This window comes from Pinus tabuliformis, chromosome 1_1 (assembly GCF_031772625.1).
Source record: "Pinus tabuliformis cultivar Carrire ecotype Pingquan chromosome 1_1, CPIR1, whole genome shotgun sequence".
Lineage (NCBI taxonomy): Eukaryota > Viridiplantae > Streptophyta > Pinopsida > Pinales > Pinaceae > Pinus > Pinus tabuliformis.
Window position 1 is genome coordinate 885,397,221 of NC_142297.1, and position 20,528 is coordinate 885,417,748.

A 20,528-nucleotide genomic window follows, 5' to 3' on the forward strand; every position below is an offset into this window, starting at 1 on the left:
CGTTTGATGCCTCTAGTCTGCACACTAATTCTAGAGTCCACAATGTCGGTTGGTTGAGCTTACACCTTCCCTGACTATCAGCTAACCTCGCGATCCACTGATACAGTTCTGAAAGAAAGGACACGAAGAAGATCTCATGTATTTTCGTATACACATAGCGATCCAGCCACCTTTTCTCGGATACCTGCGGAGTTCTATTTTCCTGTGTCATGAACTCGTGAATCTTCTTCTCCAACCACTCTTCAATTTCCTTCCTTGTTGGGTTCCACTGACACGACATTAGACATCCCTTAGGCAGATCTCGGTCCCAACAACGGAACCATTTGTTGGCTTGTTGGGGCCTGACCCAGGTTCAGAAGTGATTTAGCCAAACAAATCCAAAAACTACCAGCCCTTTCGGCAACAGTTCACGGGTGTGGACTGAGGTCTCACCCGAGGTAGTATGGGAGGGTGTTAGAACCAGGTTTTCGCACCCTAGGGATGTCTTGATGAAATCTAGGAAGTTCGTGAACCGAACCTGCGTGCTTTTGCTGCTCTGCGTAGCTATCTCTCCTTCGCAACTTGTGCAACTACTTTCGCGCAGCTCTGTAAAGAGTGTGAAGAGGTGTTGTCTAGATCCTTTATCCTTACTATGCTATTATTATAGATCTTAACTTAATTGTGCAGGCCCAATATTCTCATTAAGCATTCAACATTCATAATAAGTGCGCGCAATCATAAAATTGTAAAGAGATGCATAAATATAACAGAAGCATAGATACATAATATTTCAGAATCAATTTATCTCTCATTCATCCTCTGTCCAAGTACAATCTCAACTTTTCCCTGTACACTCAATTGCAGGGGTCCATGCACTCAGCTGCGAACTCTACTAGGCCTCTGCGCACTTAGCTTTAGAGCCCCTACCTATCACTATGACCTAGTACCTTCAGATCTACTTCTAATGTCTAACCATGCCTTCGCATCTATCTATTACTTTTCAAAACTAAGACTACCTTTACACTTAAAGTCTCTCTCTATTTATACAATCCCATGGTGTGTGGACCATCGGTAGGCCGACACACTTTACATTAAATTACATTATCTTAGGGCAGACAACCCTAGACTGTTGCACTCCGTGCCCACATTTTGCGGGGTCTTTACATTACTCTTAACCAAAATTTGGGCTTCAAGCCCCAAAAACATGTTATGTGGGGTTCCGCTGCCCAACAACTATTTTTAATAGTTGTTTGGGTCATGAACTTTCGAAGCTATGTTAACCCCCTAAATGTCATTTTATTGAGGTCCGCAGTAGGCCCAAAGCCATCGGAAGGTGCTTATTGCAAATGTTGTAGTATTCATAGAGATATATCCAACAAGGTATCGTACATGCCAAATGGAGATCATATGATCAAGTTATGAGCGAGAGAAGTTGGCTATCCAACTAACCCCAACAAGGCCCAGAAACTCTTGGCTTTCCATCCCCTAGGGTTAGGTTTTTGGTAGTTTAGGGTTCCCCTTGTCGTTCAATGAAAAAAAGGCCCTTGAGCCTCATTTTAATATAGTCTAGAGGCATGTAGCCACCACATCTCTTCTCAGAGATAAGCTACCATCGCCTAAGATAGTTTTATTTCCATTCTATACGTAAGCATCTTTCAGTTCTTTGATATTAATGAAATCAAGATTTATTTTCGATACATTTATGTGTCTATTTTTATTCATGTATTCTGTTGTGTTCCTACATAACTTCACATCAATATATATATATATATATATATATATATATATATATATATATATATATATATATATATATATATATATATATATATATATATATATATATATATATATATATATATATATATATATATATATATATATATATTAAAAGGTGATTAACTAAGTCTGGATGGGAAGAATAAATCAAAGCTTGAAAATTAAAATGTTTAGCTGAAGATAATGCCAATATATGAAGTACATTATTGAAGCGTGTTTTTGTAGTGGATGAATTGTGTGTCTGTTAAGAGAAAGAACTAATAATGCATAAATAGGAGGTTAAAATAGAATACAACTCTATTTTGGATCTAAAGGAAGATCCTGGTGCAAGAAAAGATTAATTTAGTTAGTTGCATAATTTAGAACAACACAATGAATCTGAAAAGATAAGACTAAAGATGAGAGAGAATTGAGGTGCCTATAGAGAATTGCAGAGAAGTTAGGTGAATAAAAGAAGATAAAATATTAGAGAGGATTGATGTGATTGCATAGAAGTTAAGTGAATCAAAGAAGATAATATAATATATAGGATTGATGTGATTGCAGATAATTTTTGAAAAGCATATTTAACTAAAGAAGAACAAATTGCAAATACAAGATGAAAGGGGATTGGTGTCTCCTACAATTTAGTGCTTTTAAATATGAGGGTATTGGTGTCTCCTACAATTTAGTTCTTTTAAATATGAGGGGATTGGTGTCTCCTAAAGGTTAGTGTCTATAAAGATTGTAATAGTAGATTGGTTCCTACATAAACCAACCAATTAAAATATTTTTTGTGGTTTTCTCTTTGAATGGTTTCCGTATATATTCCACATTTTATGTCTACTTATGATATTAGTGTTTAGTTGTTCTTGAATTCTTTAAATAAGTAAAAACCTATACTATACTGAATCACCCCCCTCTTAGTATAATTGTGAATCCAACAATTGATATTAGAGTAGGTTCATTCAAAATTGGTCTAACCACTAGAAAGTAGATCTCAAGGGGATAAATGGTTAGTCAAGATGAATCTTTCTCAAATAGAGCCCCACTCTATAATGGACGAAATTATGAATTATGGAAGATAATAATTAGGACCTATATGATGTGACTTGGATTTGACATTGGATACTTGATGTGAATGGTTATAAAGTTATAACAACACCTCCAATCGATCAAGATTAGAAGAGAGCCTTTGTTAGTAATGTGATAGCAATGAATACCATTTTATATGGCCTTGAGGAACAAAAAATGGTCAAAGAAATGAAACCCGTGTTTGTTAAAGATATTTCAAACAATTTTCAGAACAATTATGAAGATATTGTAACAACCTCGGGTTAAAAGTCCATGTAATAAAGTTAATAAAGGAAGAATAAGACCAAGGGTCATGGGACATGTATTCCAATTTGAATGTTGGGAAAAACATCATAGTGGGTGTCACTTTTGGTTTATTATGGCTAACAAATTTGGAAAAGGAATTAGCAAAGGCAAAGAGACTTTAATAGGCATTTATTTATGAGAATAAAGGAAAATAGGAAAAAAGGGAGATGAAGGGTTGCAGATTTGAATGAGAGGAAAATTGAAGGAAAAATTGAAGAAAATAAAGGCCTCAATAATATAAAGGCTTATGAGGACCAATTCACATCTTTTGCGGGTTCAGTTTTGGAGCTCTCTCCATTCTCTCATACTCTTGCACACTTAGAGAATTCTTGGAGCACTCTAGAATTAGAGAAAGGAAAGAAAAGGAAAGAAAAGGAAAACAAAGGAAAAGAAAGGAAAGAAAATGACAAAGAAGGAAGGTTGGATCAAGCATCTTCAACAAGATGAATTTGCAGGTAACATGTTGCATGTGTGATTTCCTAGCTGTTTTGTGAATTTACGATACATTCATTTGTTTATTTGGTTCATTTTTTTTCATTGGCATGGATTTTGTTGAGTGTGACAGTGGTTTCAACCTTGCATTGCCATTTTTGGATAGCCTATTAGCCATGGTGTGATGGGAATCTTTTTAGGTTGAGCTTTGGTTTTCCAGAAGGTTTTAGAATGGGGTGAGGTGGTCTTTGAAAAACTTGCAAGGGTTGGGGGTGGAGGTGGTTTAATCTTCAGGAAGCCCTCAACAGGTGGGTGTAGATAGGAATATTCCTCAAGGAAATGGTGAAGAAGCTCTAAGGCATGAAAGGTTTTTGTGGGCTTTGTGATCTGTTGGCTGGTTTTGGCAGGATCGTGGTAGCCTGAGGGTGGAGGTGGCTTAATATCTAGGAATCCCTAATTGTTTATATCTTGAGATAACACATTCATACTTGGAATATGACACGAGGGTGTTTGGCTGAAAAAAAGTTTTGGTTCAACACAATGTATGGTCGGGCGGTTCGTGGAAGTCCTTGACATGGTTGGATTTTTCATAAGTTAATGAGTTATTTTCTTATTATAATATATGAGGACTTGTACTTGTTATTATGATTATTTGATGGTTGCTATGTCATGATTGATAATTTGGTTATACGCTGGTTATAAGCATGGATTTGCAATGTACTTTAGCTATGTCGTGTTCAGGATTTGACAAATATTTGATGGTTAATGAATGCATGGGCTAACAAGTTTTATTGCAGCTATTATGAGAGGGCATTAGACCTTCTTGGTGATTCTCATATAAGTTCCAAACTCCTATAATCAAATATGCATTCATGACCTGTAGTTTACATGTTCACCACATGTTTGATGAAATGACTATCACAGTTAGGCCTGGTTAGGTTAAGTTCTTGTTCAAGTTTTGTATGATTCGCATTGTCTTGATGTCATTTATGATTATGAAAAGTCTCAAATGGTTATGGGTAGTGGTTTGGAGGCTGACTTGGAATTGTGGCTCAAATATCTAGATCACACCCTATGAACTAGAGAATTTGGGCTGCAACCGCATAGAAGTAGTGTTTTGCATACAGTTGGAGGGTCACAACCACACTCATGCACACTTGTACATGTGGTTGGGGTGTTATGTTAGTGAAAAACAATCTAGCTTAGGGTTGGGTCACCTAGGTTTGTCCTTCGGTGCTTGAGTGTCTTGTAAACCTTGAGGGATGTTGTGAGGTGTCAGTTATCTCCCCTGAAATTCACTGAGGTATATTAATTATGTTTATATTAGGTTATTTGACATGGTATGTTTTCACAAAGAAGAGGATCATAGATGACCAGCAGAATGGTGGATTATAACTCATGAGACTCTCCTTATAGATCAGATGAGCAACACATAGATGAGTACTCTCCTGACATAACGGATACTTTGAGAAGTCTAAAGGAAGAAATCATAAGTTGCAAGGATGATAATGATAGGATCATTTAGTCACATGAAAGAATTTCTAGGGCACAGGGAAAGCAAGCAGAAGTCAATGTAGTTATCCTTCACAGTTTGTCATATTTGTAGAGACAGGGACAAACATGGATTAGTTATGGACAGGAGGAAAATACTAATGGGGCATATGGCAGGAGGTCTCATGGAGAGCATAGGTCAGATAGTGATGACACAGTCAAATATGGTAGGTTCTTAGATAAACCTAACAAGCGAGGCAGTGACTATGGGCTCTATTCTATTCCTAGTTCAAACAGGTATCAAGGTCATTAATTATCATCCTTATAGGAAGAGTGAGAGGGGATATTTTCCAGATGAGTTTAAGAAAGAAAAGCCACCTACATTCGGTGGATAGTTGAAGAAACCGGAATATGTAAAGGAATGGTTACTTGGAATGAAGGAGTTCTTTGAGTTACATGACTACAAAGAACATGAAGGTTAGGATAGATATTTTCAGTATGAAAGGAAAGAATACATCTAGTGGGAAGATTTGGAGCATGTTGGAGACATCAGGATAGAAGAGTTGAGTTGGCATGAATTCAAGAGACTCTTCAAGAAGAAGCACTTGTCAAAAAGGTACTAAAGTGAGAAGGCCAAGGACTTCTATGAGCTAAAGATGGGATTTGAAAGATGAGGAGTACATGACTAAGTTCCTGGAGTTGTTGAGGTATGTGCTTTATCTTAAGCATGAGAAGACAAAAGTTCAATGATTTATCAATGGATTTCCATTAACATTTAAGGATCGAATTTAGTATAATGAACCTCAGTCATTAGAAGAAGTCATTAGAAATTTCAAGAATTATTATGAGAAATTGAAATGTAATACCGAGTCTATGCAGGGTTTGAAAGGGAATGATAAGACTAAAGGAAAGTGGCCACTAAAGTAGGGACGAAATCAGGATGTAGGTGAGAAGGAAAATGTTGCTCCTTACAAGAAGTTTAATGAAATTGAGAAGGGACATGGACATCACCCTGGAGAGAAGAAAAATAAGGGTAGTGGTAGAGAACCATTGTAGTGTCGGGTATGTGGAAAGGGTCATCATAAGAAGGATTTTCCATTGTATCATGGTGGAATACCTCAGATGTACATCAGTCAGATGATGTAGACAATTGGGGATCTGGGTGAGAGCATTAAACTCATATCTATGCATATTTTTACAACAAGTAGGGAGATCATTAGGCATCCATTATTGAGGTGAAGGGTAAGCTCTATAATCAAGTTGTTTCCATTTTGATTGATCCTCGATCTAATTATAGTTATGTTAATATTGACTTGGTGAATAAGTGTGGTTTGAGAAAAGAAGTGAATTTAGAGTCTTGGTTGGTGTAGTTGGTTATAGGTACAAGGAAAAGAGTTCATGATTTCTTAAGAGCTTGTGAAATTGAGATGAATGGTATGCCTACATCAACACATCTAAATGCGCTTCCATTGGGATCATACAATACGCTTCTGGGTATGGATTAGTTGTACTTTCATAGGACTAAGGTGGATTGTTATGATAAGGTTATCGAGTGCTTGAATGATGATGGAGATAAGAGAATATTATAGGGTAACAAGAAGCCTACATTGATGATAATGGTTACAACCATGTATGAAAAGAACAGTTGCAGGAAAGGGTGTGTATTGTTCATAGTGCATGTTTCCAGTGATAAAGGTGTGGATGTTGAGGATGTGGAAGTCTTGAAGAGGTATATGATTTTGCAATAGTTTTAGGATGTATTTACAGTAGATATTTTAGAGTTGCATTCTTAGAGGGAAGTGGATTTCTATATTAAGTTGGTACTAGGAGCAACACCAACATCAAAGTCATCTTACAGGATGAACACTTGAGAACTAGTGGAATTGAAGTAGCAGATGAAGGAAATGCTTTAAAAGGGATACATTAGGCCAAGTGTGTCACCTTGGGGTGCACCAATGTTATTTGTGAAGAATAAGGATGGTACTCTTAGGTTGTGTATTGACTACAAACATATCAATAAGGTGGCCATCAAGAATAGGTACCCATCAATGAAGATTGATGATTTTTTTGATCAATTGAAGGGAGAAGTAGTGTTATCGAATATTGATTTTAGATCAAGATATAATAAGGTATGCATCAAAGAAGGGGACATTTAAAAGACTGATTTTCAAACTAGGTATGGGAATTATGAGTTTGTTGTGCTTCCTTTTGGTTTAACTAATGGGCTAGCTACTTTCATGTGTTTGATGAATAATGTGTTGCATCATTTTCTAGACAAGTTTGTGATTGTATTAATTATGATATATTTATATATCCTATGAATGAGGAAGAACATGCATAACACCTGGCATCAGTTTTAAGACTGTTGAGAGAGCTTCAGTTGTATGCGAAGCTTAGTAAGTGTAGTTTCTTTCAAATAGAATTTCATTAGTTGAGACATGTTGTTTCTAAGTAAGGCATAAGAGTGGATCCAGAAAATATTAGAGCTATCATGGAGTGGGAAACTCCGAAGAATGTTGGTTTCTGTTATATTCTTTCCACAACTAGCCCACGTAGTAAACCGGGGGGTTCAAAGGGGGACGACGCCCCCCCTTCATTGCACTGATTACGTAGCAGGGGTAGTCATAGGGGGTTTGAGGGGTGTAGGTAACCCCACTATATGGGGTCCAAAATTTTGGTTTTGGACACTATGTTAGGTTGGGTGGACCTACCTATGATTTTTTGCATGATTTTTACACATGGTTTTGGACGCGATGGTTTTTGGTCCATGGTTTTGGAAGCGATGGTTTTCGGTCCATGGTATTGGATGCTTCGGCATGTATAAATATGTATTTTAACATAGAAAGGAACATAATGAAAAATCAATCTGGTAGTCCCAGTTTTGGGATCCCGGGGAAAATCTCTGTGTATATGTGTTTTATGTGTTGTGCTCTTGCATTGTTTATTTTATGTGTTTTAGAATTCATATGCAGGTAATTTCTATATGGGGTTAAAACCTACATTTGGTATCAGAGCTATTTTGGCTTTAAGGGGACACCTTTATTTCTTAGGGGTTTAGCTCGGGCTTATGGTAGACCCTGTTCAGTGGGAGATCTGTGAGATCGATTTTGGTGGTGAAAGAAGATGGCAAGTAGTGGAAAGATAGAGATTGAAAAATTTAATGGTTAGAGTTTTGAGTTGTGGAAACTCAAGATGGAGGATTTGTTGGTGGATAAAGATCAGTGGATCGCGGTAGATCTAGGTACTAAACCAACGAGAGTGTCTAATGAAGAATGGAAGAAGTTGGATCGAAAGGCAAAGAGCACAATACGATTGTTTGTCTCAGATTCAGTATTGCTGAATGTATCAGGGGAAGCTATGGTGAAGGCTTTGTGGGACAAGTTAGGGACTTTGTACCAATCTAAGTCTCTGGTCAATAAAGTGTTCCTACGGAAAAAGTTGTATAACCTGAGGATGAAAGATGGAGACTCAGTGACAGAGCATCTGAATGCATTTAATATTGTGGTAAGTTAGTTAGCATCTGTTGATATTAAAATTTCAGATGAAGATAAGTGCATCAGTTTGTTGTGTTCTCTACCAGATTCGTGGGATAGTCTGGTTATTGCAATAGGTAGCAATGTAACTGCCTTGCAGTTTGATGAAATAGTCTCATCCTTACTGACGGAGGAGATGAGACAGAAAAATATGGAGAGCCAGAGTGGTGATGGCTTGTCTGTACGAGGACAGTCCCAGAACATAAAAAAAAATAAGTCATTGAGCGGGAGATCTAAATCTCCAAGAAAAACTATAAAGGTGGTGTGCTGGAAATGCAGAAAAGAAGGGCACTACAAAAGGCATTGTAAACATAAAGCTCCTGACAAAGGAAAGGGATCTGATGATGCTCCTTCTGAAGAGGCAAAAACCACCTCATATGAAGGTGGGGATGTGTACTTGGCTTCTTCAAGTACACATGTAGATCATGAGGCATGGTTGATTAACTCAGGTGCATCCTTTCACTTCACTCCCCATAGAGTGGTTCTACGAGTATGAGAAATATGCTCAAGAAAAGATAGAAAAGATAGATCAACGCCTTAGAATTCAGCCGCTTCGAGGGGGAAACCTCCTTTACATTACATAAATGAACAATTCTTGGATGATACAAATGAAAAGACCTCCTTTTTATATATAGGAGTCTAAGGGGTCATAACATAATCAGAGCCGACATAACAATAATAATGTAAGGGCACAATAATAACAATAGTGGGCTTCTATGGGGCACAATGGTAACAATATGGGAACTACATGGGTACATCAATATAATAAGTGGGTTATACTAATAACAATAAGGGGTTACACTAGTAGTATAGGGGCCTAACATGCCCCTCTCCTTCAAAAATCGTTGTCCTCAACGCTTGAGTAGTTCTTGATGCTTCTGTATAAAATTCTTGTCCTCCCATGTGGGATATTCAGCGGGTAAGTTCTTCCACTTGATGAGATACTCTGAAATTGATCAATTTCGTAGCTGTCGGGTTCCTGTTTCTGTGACTACTCCAGGTTCCAATATGATTTTTCCTTCCTCTTTAATTTCTGGCAATATTGTTTGAATTGGGATCTTTTGCAACTTTTGAATAAGTGGCCATACTTCTCCATCCTTCTTCCATTCATCCCTTGCTTCATTTATCCAATCTGGTTGGATAATATAAATAGCACAAAACGATGCTTCCACATCCTCATCCTTGAAGAGTCTTGCCATTCGGTAAGGTCGCCATTTTTTAAGTGCCTGTTGTTTTGTTTGATTTTGCACCGAAGTGGCGTTATCCTTTAAAAGTTGGAGAACTTGTTGTTGATGCTCGATGTGATATTTCACTGCTTGAACCTTTTTCTTCTTGATATGTCCTTCTATCTCTAGAGTTTGAGGAGTGGTAATTTCTTCCAATCCTTTACAAGATATGGTCAGATTTATTTCTTGATGCTCGATGTGATCTTTCACTTCTTGAACAATTTTCTTCTTTATATGTCCTTCTATCTTGATAGTTTGAGGAGTGATAATTTCGAACAATGAATTACAAGATATGGTTGGATTCATTTCTTCTTTCTCGATGTGATCTTTCACTTCTTGCATCTTTTTCCTCTTGATATGTCCTTCTATCCCGAGAGTTTGAGGAGTGGTAATTCTTTCCAATGCTTTAAAAGATATGGTCTGATTCATTTCTTCTTTCTCTGGGGTGGGGTCCTGGCATATATCTTCTTCTTTTGTTGTTTCTTGATCCTTTTCTTCCTCCTCTTCATATTCTATGTAAAATAATTTCTTCTCAGCACACTTATGACCTTTAGTGCATTTGCTATCACAATTGTAACAAAGCCCTTTTTCTCTTTTTTCTTCCAATTGTTGTGGTGTAACCCTTGTAGGTTGTGGAAGGCTAGGAGAAACAACACTTCCATCTTTATAGCTGTGAGGGGTACACTTCCTGGTTTCCATAAATTTGCTTTCCACTATGTCACAAAGCCCTTTTACTCTTTCCAATTGTTGTGGTGTTGCTCTAAAGAAGGTGTTGCTCTTTGTATCCTCATAATGTGCTATCATTTCCTCCGTGAAAATTGACCACGTAACAAGTTGTTTACGAGAACAAAGCCCTTTGTACCATAAAAATTGATCTGGTTCTAAATATGAAGATGCAATACATACCTTTTGTAACAGTTGTACACCATGTATATCAAAATATTGCTCCATCTGAAGTATCCAATTTACCAGATCCTTGCCATCAAACTTCCTCATCTTGCTTTTTCTTGATTTTAGGAGCTCTACCTTGAAACGACTGTAACTCTGTACTTTTGGATCTTTAAGTTCTGAAATTGTGACCTGTAGTAGCCCTATGTGTCCTCTTTCCAATGCCACCAGTCTGATCCAAATTGGATTCTACAAGAAACAGTTATGCACAATCTCCCAAGATGACTTGATTATAGACTAGTTCAGTAGAGCGAAATTGTACGACGTGCCACGAGTCATTGTTTCAACCTTTGGATCTGAAAAATACATACAAGAAACTAAAATCCATCCTCTTTCTGTACCTTCTTACGAAATTTCAATCCGATCCCCAGAGATAAAGTTATGACGATTTTCCCCAGGTCACCTGTTTTGAATGTAATTCAGGAGTCTGGAAAAAGACCAACTTCCTCAGATCATATCTCCACAAATATCGCACGAAAAGCTCTGAAATTCAGACCCAAGGTTCAGCGCAATTTCTTCTCAAATAGGTTTTTTTTGCGACTTCTGAAACATCACAGAAAAACGTTATAGCGAAAATGCCACGATGACCTGTTTGGAGCAGCGAAACCCTAGAATCCAAAGCTCTGATACCAAATGTTATGAAACCAACTCAAGAAAATATAGAAAAGATAGATCAACGCCTTAGAATTCAGCCTCTTCGAGGGGGCAACCTCCTTTACATTACATAAATGAACAATTCTTGGATGATACAAATGAAAAGACCTCCTTTTTATATATAGGAGTCTAAGGGGTCATAACATAATCAGAGCTGACATAACAATAATAATGTAAAGGAACAATAATAACAATAGTGGGCTTCTATGGGGCACAATAGTAAAAATATGGGAACTACATGGGTACATCAATATAATAAGTGGGTTATACTAATAACAATAAGGGGTTACACTAGTAGTATAGGGGCCTAACAGGGGATGTGTACTTGGCTTCTTCAAGTACACATGTAGATCATGAGGCATGGTTGATTAACTCAGGTGCATCCTTTCACTTCACTCCCCATAGAGTGGTTCTACGAGTATGAGAAATATGATGGTGGTGATGTCTTCTTAGGGGATGATAGGAAGGCTAGAATTGTTGGTCGTGGAAAAATAAAGTTGAAGTTGCAAGGTGGAAAAGTTAGAACACTTCCGGGTGTTCTACATATTCCTGCATTGGCCAGAAATCTGATGCAGGTGTAAAAACAATATTCGAGAAGGATACCTACAAGATGGTTCAAGGAGCATTGGTATTGATGCGGGGAGTTCGGACTGGAAATTTGTACAAGCTGCAAAGTAGCACTGTTGTTGATGGGTGTAACAGTTCTGTGGTTCCTGAAAGTGGAGTAGAAAATCTAGTGGTCTCTGGAGAGAAGACCATGTTGTGGCATCAAAGGCTTGGAAATATTGGAGAGAAGGGCCTTCAAATACTTCATGGTAAAGGTATGGTAGAAGGTATGAGTAATAACTCTTTGGATTTTGATTTCTGTGAAAATTGTGTATATGGGAAGTGGAATTGGGTGAGTTTCCTCTCTAGTGATAAGAGGGCGAAACAGATATTAGAGCTTGTGCACAGTGATGTGTTTGGACCTGTGAAGGTTCCATCACTACGTAAGTCTATGTACTATGTATAATTTATAGATGATTTCTCAAGGAATACATGGATATATTTCCTTAAGAATAAATTTGAAGTATTTGACAGGTTTAAAGAATTTAAGGCTCTGGTGGAAAACCAGACAGAGAAGAAGATAAAGGTGTTGAGGACAGATAACGGTGGAGAGTTTTACGGTAAGGAACTTGAATAATTCTGTAAGAAGTGTGGTATAGCACGATAGAAGAATATTCCATATACACCTCAGTAAAATGGAGTTGCAGAAAGAATGAACAAGACGTTGATGGAAAGGGCAAGAAGCATTCTTAGTGGTGTTGGGTTAGGATAGGAATTCTGGGCAGAGGCAGTGGAGATAGCATGTTACCTGGTCAATAGATCACCTTCTTCAGCATTGGAGGATAAGACTCCACAAGAGGTATGGACTGGTAAGAAATCCTCTCTTCCACATTTGAGGGTATTTGGATGTGATGCATATGTACATGTTCTAAAGGAGAAATGAACCAAGTTGGATAGTAAATCTGAAAAGTGAATCTTTATTGGGTATAAGGATGGTTTAAAGGGCTATAAGCTTTGGAACCCAGTAACAAAGAAGGTTGTGTACGAACGAGATGCGGTATTCAGAGAGGTGAAAGATGTTATTAAACCTGGAGTCCAACCAAAGGAACCTGAGAAGTTAGAGTTTGAGCTAAAGGAGGAAGAATCAGACTCTATAGCAGAGGAGGAATCAGAAGATGAAGAGCCACAAAATCCAGTTGTGAGAAGATCAGTTCGAGAAAGAAGGCAACCAAAAAGGTATACTCCATATGCTTTCTGTTCAAATTTTTCTTTATCTATTACTGATGATGATCCCAGAACTGTGAGGGAAGCAGTAGATTCATAGGATGGGAAACTCTCGAAAGAAGCCATGGTTGATGAAATGACATCTTTGCACAAAAATGAGGCTTGGGATCTGGTGGAGCTGCCGGCTGGAAGGAAACCCATTGGCAACAAATGGGTCTTCAAGAAAAAGATAAATGCAGAAGGACGGGTGGAGAAATACAAAGCTCGGTTGGTAGCAAAAGGTTATTCCGAGGTGCCGGGAATTGATTTTGGTGATTTTTTTCTCCTGTTGCCAAGGTAACTTCTATTAGATTACTTTTATCTATTGTTCCTTCTTTTGATTTTGAGGTAGAACAGATGGATGTGAAGACAAGATTTCTTCATGGGGATCTGGAAGAGCAGATCTACATGAAGTAACCTGAAGGTTTTGTGGTGAAGGGTAAGAAAGAACTGGTATGAAAGTTAAAGAAGTCTTTGTATGGGTTAAAACAGTCACCAAGGATGTGGTATCAGAAATTTGTTACATTTATATGGGGACTTGGCTTCACCAGAAGCAAAGCAGATCGTTGTGTGTATTTTAAATTAATTGGTGACCGTGTTATTTATCTGTTCTTGTATGTGGATGATATGTTGCTGATTGGAAATGACAAAAAAATTATCTAGGATTTGAAGACCAAATTGTCCTCCAAATTCGACATGAAAGATCTTGGTGTTACAAACTATATTTTGGGCATGGAAATTAAAAGAGATCGGGCAAAGAGGAACCTCTGGTTAAACCAAAGGAAGTATGTCGAGACAATATTGCAGAGATTTAATATGCTGGATAGTAAACCAGTGAAGGTTTCTATTCCTGTAGGTGTAAAGTTATATGTTGAACAGTGTCCCAAGACACAAGAAGAGGAAGAGGATATATCCCGTGTTCCATATGCAAGTGTAGTTGGTAGCCTGATGTATGCGATGGTCTGTACTAGACTAGACATTGCACATGCAATGGGAGTATTGAGCAGGTTTATGTCAAAACCAGGGAAGGAGCATTGGACAACAGTGAAACAGGTTTTTAGGTATTTGCATGAGCATTGGACAATAGTGAAGCGGGTTTTTAGGTATTTGCGTGGCACTAGTGATTATGGTTTGTGCTGCCAAGGAAGACCAAGATTGGACAGAGTTTTGGATATCTGTGGCTTTGTTGATGCACACTGGGTTGGAGATCTAGATCAGAGAATATCTACAAGTGGGTATGTGTTTAACCTATTTAGAGGTGTAGTCAATTGGATGAGTAACAAACAATCTGTAGTGGCACTATCAACTACAGAAGCGAAATACATGGCAGCTACTCATGCAAGCAAGGAAGTAGTTTGGTTGCAGAGATTGTGTTCAAGTATGGGGCTAGTACAGGGAGCTATAAGGATAGGCCGTGACAACCAAAGTGCAATTTTATTGGCAAAGAAACCTACATATCATTCAAAGACAAAGCACATTGATGTTCAGTATCACTTTGTGAGGGATATGATAGAGGACAAAAAGGTGTTGTTGGTAAAGGTGGACACTTTGAAGAATATCGCAGATGCATTGACAAAATCTGTGAGCTCAAAGAAGTTCTCTTGGTGTAGAGAAAAAATGGGCATTGCAGAGCTGGATAAATGACTAAGCTCTGTTGTGGCCCCCTGTGGAAAGAAAACAACAAGTGGGAGAATGTTGGGTTGTGTTATATTCTTTCCACGACTAGCCCACATAGTTAACCGGGGTGTTAGAAGGGGGGCGGAGTCCCCCCTTCGTTGTGCCAATTGCATAGCAGGGGGAGGTACAGGAGGTTTGAGGGGTGTAGGTAACCCCACTCTATGGGGTCAAGGGCAGCGCCCTAGAAATTTTGGTTTTGGACCCTATGTTAGGTTGGGTGGACCTACCTATGATTTTGTGCATGATTTTTGCACATGGTTTTGGACGCAATGGTTTTTGGTCCATGGTTTTGGACACGATGGTTTTTAGTCCATGGTATTGGATGTTTCGACATGTATAAATATGTATTGTAACATAGAAAGGAACATAATGAAAAATCAAGCTGGTAGTCCCGGTTTTGGGATCCAAGGGAAAATCTCTATGTATATGTGTTTTATGTGTTATGCTCTCACATTATTTATTTTTTGTGTTTTAGAATTCGTATGCAGGTAATTTCTGTACGGGGTTTAAACCTACATTATGTATGAGGTCAAATAATTCATGGGGTTGGTAGGTTATTACAGGAGGTTCATCATGAGGAAATTCTCAAAGATTTCCTATCCTATTACATCCTTGCAGAGAAAAGGAAATATGTTTCAATGGATAGAGGAATGTGTAGCTAGTTTTTCGTAGCTGAAGTAATTGGTTGCAAATGCTCCAACTCTAAAGATTGCAGATTGAGATAAAGAGTTTGTGGTGTGTACAAATATTTGCAAGAGAGGACTTGGTGGAGTCCTAATTCAAGAGCGGCATGTGGTATGCTACGAGTCAAGGAAATTGAAGGTGCATGATCAGAACTATATGATGCAGGATCTTGAGTTGGAAACGATCATTCAAACATTGAATATGTGGAGGAACTATATTCTTCGTAGGAGGTTTGTGTTATGAATGATCACAGTGGGCTATGATATTTGTTTGACCAACCTAATCTAAATGTTAGGAAATCTAGGTGGTTAGCTATGCTAACTGAATTTGAATTCATGATCAGATACATTAAGGGTAGGGAGAACAGGGTTGCATATGCTCTTAGTAGAAGAGTGCAGATAAATCACATAGAAGATATAAGTTCATATGGGACATATTTACAGGATCAAATCTTGCAGGCGAGACAACAAGTTGACATGTACCAACAACTTAAGCACATGTTACAACAAGAGGGTACAAGTGATCAGGATGTGGATTATCATCTTATGGTAGATGGTTTGGTGAGATTTAGGGATAAGATCTATGTGCTAGACAACAATGAGCTCAAGAAGCTTATCTCGAGGGAATTTCATGTTAAGCCATATTCAGGTCACCCGAGATATCATAAGACTCTAAGGGATGTGAGGAAGTTTTACTACTCGTCGAATCTGAAGAAAGAGGTAGCTAAGTTAGTTGTAAGATGTTTAAATTGTCAACAGGTAAAAGAAGAGTGCAAGCATCCATGTGGTTTATTATAGCTGATTCCAATTTCAGAGTGGAAATGGGAGGTCATTTCCATGGATTTTATTACAAGTTTTCCAAACACATATAGATAACATGATTCCATCATGGTTATGATTGACAAGTTGAAAAAGGTAGCTCACTTCATTCTAGTGATGTTTACTAATTTAGTTAGTGAGGCAGCTTAGGTCTTCATCAAGGAGATAGTGAGATTGCATGATGTTTCTAAGAAGATGTATCTGACATAGATGCCAACTTCACTTCCTAGTTTTGGAAGGAGTTGTTTGCATATTTGGGGATAGAGTTGGCTTTTAGTACAACTTATCATCAATAGATAGATGGAAAAACAAAGAGGGTCAACAAGATTCAGAAGGATATGATGAGGATGTATGTTATGCATTAGTACAAGGGGTGGGAGGAATGTCTTCCACTGGTAGAGTTTCTGTACAATAATGGGTATCAGGAGTCCTTGAGGATGAGTCCATTTGAGGCAGTTTATACGCAGAGTTATAATACTCCTATCAAATGGAGTGATCCATTGAACAATGTACTGATTGGACCAAACATGTTGGCATAGACGGAACAGGAAATGCAGGTTATCAAGAGAAATATCAAGGCAACAAGGGACAAGAATAAGAGTTATGCAAATCAACACAGGGAATTTAAGCTCCCCCTTAACCTCCAAGGGAACATAATCAAAGAAGGTGTCTACAAAATCAAAGGAAAAAGTCCGGTCCCTTTTGGTGTCAATATTTCCTTTTCCTCCTCTTCGGCTAGCCATCCTTTGTCTAGGAGCCATATAGACAACAACCAAAGAACACTTGACACAATACTGAAAAGAACCTCTATCTTCAAAGAAATGAAAAGGAAAGGTGACAACACCCTGACTATCAGACTTGAAAACTACCCAATCATCCCCAAACCACCAACTAATAGGATCAAATTATGAAAAATTGTCTAGCTCTCTACACCTCAAGGACATGACATAAGCCCATCCCAAGTCAAAAAAAATTGGACCACAAAGAACACAGATAAAAGGGTTGTAACCTTGTGCAATGACCTTAACACAATCAAGAAACTCCTGAACCATATTAATTTTTTAATTAATATAAAATTATTTGACCACATTTGAATAAAGAAATGAATGAATTACTTACTAATGAGATATCTGAGTCAATTATGGAATGAAATAAAAACATAAACAAAATCTGCTATGTACTCTTAGATTTTTAATTAATATAAAAATTATTTTACTACCTCTGAATAAAAAAATGTATCAATTACTTAATTATGAGATCACTAATTTATGGAATGCAATAAAAATAAAAACAAAACATGATATGACCCATGTCTCGCTCAATTATAGAATGCAATAAAAATAAAAACAAAATATGATATGACCCATGTACTCTTGGCTAGTTATTTGAGACATTGAGCAATAACATGTACAAATTAACAACCAATCCTATGAAAGATAAATGTCAATAAAATAAATTGTAAAAAATATATATATTTTTTAAAAATTATACTTTGTTAAATTAAAAAATATTTCTCCTTTTTAACTAATTAATACATAGTAAACAAATACCCAGTACTTAATCCTTAAAAACCTATAATAAAACAAAACAAATATAAATTACATGTTCACTTCAAAAATACCCAATACTTAATCCTTAAAATCCTATAATAAAACAAAACAAATATAAATTACATGTTCACTTCCAAAAAACAACAAATATAAATTACATCAAAAAGGTGTTTGAAAAAGCAGCATATACTCATTTTAAGTGGCACTTTTTATGAAGACATATTTTCCAGCTAGAGTGTTTCGAGTGTTTCTTCCTCTTATGTTTATGAACATTTTAATACGGCGTACATCTCAGTGGACAAAATTATTGAAACCTTTATAAATCGAGACATTAGAAAATCTTCAGACACTTTCAGCCAACAATCCAGATTATTTTATGTTTGATGAAAAATACTTTAGCGGAAGACTCAATGAAAGGTGAAACAACTCTTTAAATTTTTAATTATGGTCAACAATGAAACCAAACAGCCTGTTACAGATTTGTACTTCTTCCACCAGACAATGAAATCAAATCGGGGATCGTTATGCGTCAGCCAGATTTTTCGCGGAGCCCGTGGCGCTTGAGAGTGGGCCTTTGCATAAACTGCGTCGGGCGGCGGGCCGTAATCTTCCCAGGGAACGTGCTTGCTGCAATTATGGCCCAGTTGTCGCCCTTTAAGAGAGTGAGTGGTGCCGGCAAACCGAGGGAAAAATAAAATCAAGAACAAATCTTCAGGGTGTAAAAAATGACCAATAAAAATTTACGCATTGTTAAAAACCAAAATGAGAATAGTTAAACTGCGCCCTTTCGTATCATGAATTGCAAATTCCTGTTATTCAGGATGGCCTTGCCAATAATTCTGATGGAGCAGGTTTTGGTTTAACAAAAGTTCCTTCCATCTGTAAATACTTCTGATAGTTTCCTGGTTCTATCAATGTTACTTGCAGCCGCGATGCATTATATATTTGTCATCGAATTAGCCTGAATTTTCTTGTGGAACAAGGGTTAGAAGAATGGCTTCAAGTGATTAGAGTAAGAGGAGCATTCCCAACTGGGGTAAATCTGTTGTTATAGTCGAGAGCGTACAAGAAATCGCAAAACAACAGCAGGAAACAATACCAGAAAGATACATCAGGAGAGGCGAAGAAATACCAACACCAACGGCCGTGTCTGATCATCAGTTTAACATCCCCATCATTGACATGGCCAAGATTTCAGCAGGAGCGTATAGAGAACAAGAGATCAAAAAACTTGCCCAGACTTGTGAAGAATGGGGTTTCTTCCAGGTATAATTTGATCAGCTTCTGCTATATAGTCATCGTCGACAGTTTTTGAAGAAACGAAAAAGCTACATATTTTAATGGGTCTTCTGTAGGTTGTGAATCACGGTATCCCAAATTCGTTACTCGATGCTGTTAGGAGAGATGGAAGGGAGTTTTTCCAGCTTCCAGTGGAGGAGAAACAGAAGTATGCTGTTAATCCAAGAGATCTTCAGGGCTACGGCAAGACATTCGTCGTGTCTGAACGACAAAAGCTGGATTGGGGTGACTTGTTGGGTTTGATAATGTTTCCTTCTGGTTATAGAGATTTCGAACCTGCTGATTCCGGGTACACACAGGTACCATTTTGGTCTATTGGAGAAGCTTTCACACTTCAAATATATATATTGTTCCTATGAAATTTATAAACTCAAATTTGTTAGATAACATTGTTTTTGGCAATATCCTATTTGTTGGTGTCAGTAGTGAATATGAGAATGAAGGTTTTCGTATGATCCCTGTCTTTCGCATCTATCTTAGAATAGTTTGACATGTCCATTTCATGGTCAAGAAATATAGAAGATGTCTGGTTTGCTTTGGAAAGAAATTTTCCCGTCTCCAGTTCTATATATATGACTAGTTACATTCTTGAAGGTTTTCGTATGATTCCTGTCTTTCGCATCTATCTTAGAATGGTTTGACATGTCCATTTCATGGTCAAGAAATATAGAAAATGTCTGGTTTGCTTTGGAAAGAAATTTTCCCTTGTCTCCAGTTCTATATATATATGACTAGTTACATTCTTGACGCTCTCGCTACTTAATTCATAATTCAAATAGTTTTTATGAATCTATGTCCATTGTAGATTTCTTGAATACCCAGAATTGAACCGTTAGGAAAAGTTAAAATTCAGTTGTTTGAATCCTCTCCTATCTGTGTCTTAGCCATCAGATTTTAGATTCCGTGAATAGATACCCAGAATGGAACAGTTAGAAATAGTTAAAATTCAATTGTTTGAATCCTCTCGTAACTGTATCTTAGCCATCAGATTTTAGATTTCGTGAATAGCCGGAATTGAACGGTCAGTTAAAAGTCAATTGTTTGAACTTTTTCCTAACTGTCTTAACCATCAGATTTCAGAGCATTCCTAAAATTTGTAATAGACATAAAGATACCTGTTCAGCCCTTACTAGTTTATACATAATCTTAGTCTTGTGTTTGTAACATATATAATGCAGTGAGGGCTTAATACTGTTCTACTGAATTTATCAAGTGTTTCAAATTCAGTGTTTTTTAAGGAAATTGGATACATACAATAGTAAAATTAGAATTTTTTTTCTCAAGAAAAAA

General features: G+C 37.3%; 1 protein-coding gene across 1 annotated transcript; it reads left to right on the plus strand.

Moving 5' to 3' along the window:
* Positions 1 to 18,768: 18,768 nt before the first annotated feature.
* LOC149217211 (protein SRG1-like) lies at positions 18,769 to 19,622 on the plus strand. Its single transcript, XM_089391322.1, has 2 exons — positions 18,769 to 19,205; positions 19,295 to 19,622. Exons 1-2 carry the CDS (start codon positions 19,122 to 19,124, stop codon positions 19,595 to 19,597), a joined length of 387 nt encoding a protein of 128 aa, XP_089247448.1. The 5' UTR covers positions 18,769 to 19,121; the 3' UTR covers positions 19,598 to 19,622.
* The last annotated feature ends 906 nt before the right edge of the window (positions 19,623 to 20,528 follow it).